This window comes from Myotis davidii, unplaced genomic scaffold (genome assembly GCF_000327345.1).
Source record: "Myotis davidii unplaced genomic scaffold, ASM32734v1 scaffold408, whole genome shotgun sequence".
NCBI lineage: Eukaryota > Metazoa > Chordata > Mammalia > Chiroptera > Vespertilionidae > Myotis > Myotis davidii.
Genome location: NW_006299389.1, coordinates 475203 through 479231, shown reverse-complemented (window position 1 = coordinate 479231; position 4029 = coordinate 475203). Strand labels below are relative to the sequence as shown.

The window sequence follows — 4029 nt, the reverse complement described above, 5'->3', positions numbered from 1 at the left end:
TCATGCATCGGGCCACTAGTAATATAACTATACCTCATCATATATGCTCCCATTAATGTCTGCACCATAGATAGGTGCCACGAAAGTTAAGTTCTTCCAGTACTTGCGCTCCAAATCTTCATAATCCAAGTATCTTGGAGTACAATATCTGGAAAAAGTCCATGAAAAAAGTACAAATTAGTAAGATAATTTTAAAATTTTCCCCACCCATTTGATTTATATCACTTTCTAAATAAAATTCTAACAAAATGAAAATACTTAGCTATTCATGACATCAAATCTAAGAAGTAAATATGCATATGTATTTATCATAGATATCTAAATACTCTTAAAATTCCTAAATAACACTATGAAAACTTCGCATTTTTGACTAGTAAGGAAAATATTTTCCTGACAGTATCAACAGTAGAAGCAGATAATTAGTCAAAAATTCATTATTTTAGCTTTTGAAATACTTCCTTAAATCTTGAACCAATTATATACTATACAGTCATCCCTCTGTATTCATGAGGGATTGGTTCCAGAATCCCCTCATGGATACCAAATCCGTGAATGCTCAAGTCCCTCATATAAAATGGCATTGTATTTGTATAAAAGCTACCCACATCCTCCCTTATATTTTAACTAATCTCTAGATTACTTATAATAACTAATACAATGAAAATGCTATGTAAATAGTTATTATACTACATTGTTTAGAAAATAACGACAAGAAAAAAAATCTGTACATATTTCATACAGCCACAACCATCTGGTGCCTAACTACACAATACATATCAGCAACAACATAACTTTTTTTTTAATCAATCTGCAGTTGGCAACTAACACAATAATGGTGGCCATTGAAGTCTTTCAAGAATTTTCTTCTACGTAAAATATTTATAATTACATCTTCTAATATGTATAATTTATCATTTAAGACTTAAACATTGTCACACAAAGAAGAAAATTTGCCTTACAAAGATGAATCATGAGTACAATCAAAAATTCATGACAACTAAAAGAAAAACCCATTTACAGATATGAATGAGATGGTAAAATGAGGAACAATTTTCTTAGCAATAAACTAAATGCAAGTAGGCAATCATGTGAAGCACAGAAGTAGGTAAATTAGGACTGGAAAAGATTATGCAGGAGATTTTTTTTCATTACAAGCTCCATCTACTGGTTTCTGACCATGTCCAAGTATGTCTTTGAAAGAAATAAAAGCAGCAAATTAAACCCACTCACTTGCCACTGTTGGCCAGCTGCCTGAACTCCTTCACTGTCATGGCTTTTTTCTGGATATTATATTGAGTGAACAGTCCCGACTGCCCTGTGACCATCTGCTGAATTGGTGCTGGGATGAGCAAATTATCAATGTCATCATAGCACTGCCTTGGCTTCCACTCCTTAGGAGGAATCACCTAAAAATAAAATAAAATAAAATATTACCCTGAAAATATCCCAAGTAGCTATTTAGCTTGAATATTTCAACAGAATACAAGTGAAGAGTTTGTCAGCATTTCTGACAAATGTGTAAAAGAATCGTGAAGATTCTTATTAAGGGAAATGCTCACACTCTCCCAAGTATTCGCCTTACTGAAACGATTATTTTACACAGCAAAACTTAGTGAGTATTCACTATACCAAATACTGTGCTTGCATTAACTTAGTTGATACTATTAACCTCTCAATTTTATTTTATTTTTTAATATATTTTTATTAATTTCAGAGAGGAAGGGAGAGGAAGAGAGAGAAACATTAATGATAAGAAAGAATCACTAATCAGCTGCCTCTTGCACACTCCCTACTGGATATTGAGCCTGCAGCCAGGACATGTCCCCAGACCTGGAATCGAACCCTGACATCTTGGTTCATAGGTTGAAGCTCAACCACTGAACCACGCCAGCTGGGCTCAATTTTAAAATTAAGAGACAGAACTAAAATAACTTCTAAAGTTTAGTACTATTTCGGTACTAACGAGAAAAATAAGTAAATATTTATTCAGTCAATATACACTGAGTGGCCAGATTATTATGACCACCTGACATTTGTAGGCAAATTAGCTATAATTTTGCGCTGAAGTTGCTAGAGGGCCAGACCATTATAAACAGGGAAGCACGTTGTTTACCACACTAGAAGTGATTTTTTTTCTGAAGACATGGGTAAACAACGCGATTTAACAGCCTTGTTGGAAGAAGCCATCTCCATTGGGATACGCCATCAACATGATAGGATGAACTTGATCAGCAACAATACTTAGGTATGTTGTGCTATTCAGACGTTGTTCCACACGAATTAAAGGGCCCAAATCATGTCAGGGAAACATGGCCCAAACCATAACACTGCCCCCACCAGCTTGAAGGGTTGTACTCATGCATGTGGGGTGCATGCTTTCATGCTGTTTCCGCCAAATTCTCACTCTGCCATCTGCATGATGCAACTGGAAATGTGATTCATAGGACCACATGACTTTTTCCAATGCTCGACTGTCCAATCCTTGTGTTCCTGTGCGAATTTGGAGACGTTTTATCTTGGTAACTGCAGAGAGCAAAGGTGTTCGAACAGGCCTACAGCTTCCATATCCCATATGATGCACGTCAGGTGGTCATAATAATCTGGCCACTCAGTGTATATGTTGTTTTTTTACTTGTCTGAAAATGACTGACTATAATGACTAAGTCAGTCATGCTGCCAATTTACCTCCAAAGCTTTGTTTACCACACCAGAAATATCGTTACTCTTGACATAAAGAAAAGAGACAATGAGCCCAGTCAGTAAGAATCAGTGGTTGAGCATCGACCCATGAACTAGGATGTCCTCAGTTCAATTCCTGTTCAGGGCACATGCCTGGGTTTCAGGCTTAATCCCGAATCCCAAGTAGGGGGTGTGCAAGAGGCAGCCAATCAATATCTCTCTCTCATCTATCCCACTCCCTTCCTCTCTAAAATCTATTAAAAATAAATTAAAGGGGGAAAAAAAGACAATGAGTCTGTGTGGCTCAGTTGCTTGAGCAACATCCCATGCACTGAAATGTCACCAGTTCAATTCCCGGTCAGGGCACATACCCAGGTTACAGTTCCATCTTCAGTAGAGGGCATGCAAGAGGTAGCCAATCTATGTTTCTTTCTCACATAGATGTCTCTCTCTCCCTCTCCTTTCCTCTCTCTCTAAAAATCAATTTAAAAATCTTTTTTAAAAAAGAAAAAAGACAATGAAATGTGCACTCGTCAATATATTTTAAATACCTCTCATGCAATATGACAAAAGGCAGTGGTATACTTGTAAATGTTTAACAACCAGCTTACTGGAAAAGTGGGGGAAACCTTGACTTATAGCTTTTGCCTATTTCCATGGTAACCACTCCAACCATGGCCACTCTGAGATTACCAACATGATCTCATTGGAGTAGGAAAAAGATGTGAACTATCAATTCTCCTCTGTGACTGTAGCAGGTGGCTCAGCTCACCACTGTTTTCCCATAGTATTCAAACACATCATTACAAATAATGGAAAGGTGAGTAAGCACTAAGACCACAAATATATATTCATATAACTAAAAATTAGAAGGGACAATTCTCTTTTTTTCCTCTCTTACTTTTTTTTTCCTTTTCCCAATTTCTTTTTTGCACTCCTTTCTTTTCTTTTTCTCATTTTTCTTTTTCTCTTCTTTCTTCTTTATCCTCCAATTATCTTTGACCTGGTAGTCACGTTTATTTGGGGTTATTAGTATCGTGAATACATTTGTGTTCAGTGCCTTGTGCTGTTGTATTGTAGTGCCTTGTTGTGTTGTTATTTTGTGCCTTTAAATCAATGCAGCAGAGAGAGAACTACATAACCAAACACCTGGAGAAGAGAGATCATGGGGAGAAAGAAACAACCCGCATATGAAAGAAAAACAGCCATCACTAGAAAAGGAAGTAAATGAAATAGAGGCAATGGAGGCAAACAACCTGTCAGAGAAAGAATTCAGAGAAATGGTCCTAAGGTGGATGAAAAGAATGGAAGACAAATTCAACAATATGTGTAAGAACCAAGAGGAAACGA

At 36.6% G+C, this 4029-nt stretch overlaps 1 protein-coding gene across 4 annotated transcripts in view; it reads right to left on the bottom strand.

The window, feature by feature from the left end:
- KDM4C (lysine (K)-specific demethylase 4C) overlaps window positions 1–4029 on the bottom strand; it is a 354050-nt gene that overhangs the window by 317976 nt on the left and 32045 nt on the right. For 3 of the 4 annotated variants that reach the window (XM_015571205.1, XM_006774842.2, XM_006774843.2), the window contains exons 3-4: window positions 1231–1406; window positions 34–148 (exon numbers count right to left, since the gene is read on the bottom strand). In XM_015571205.1, coding sequence (XP_015426691.1) covers window positions 34–148; window positions 1231–1406 — 291 coding nt within the window. The remainder of the gene's footprint in view (window positions 1–33; window positions 149–1230; window positions 1407–4029) is intronic. The other variant, XM_015571206.1, reaches the window with a different exon arrangement.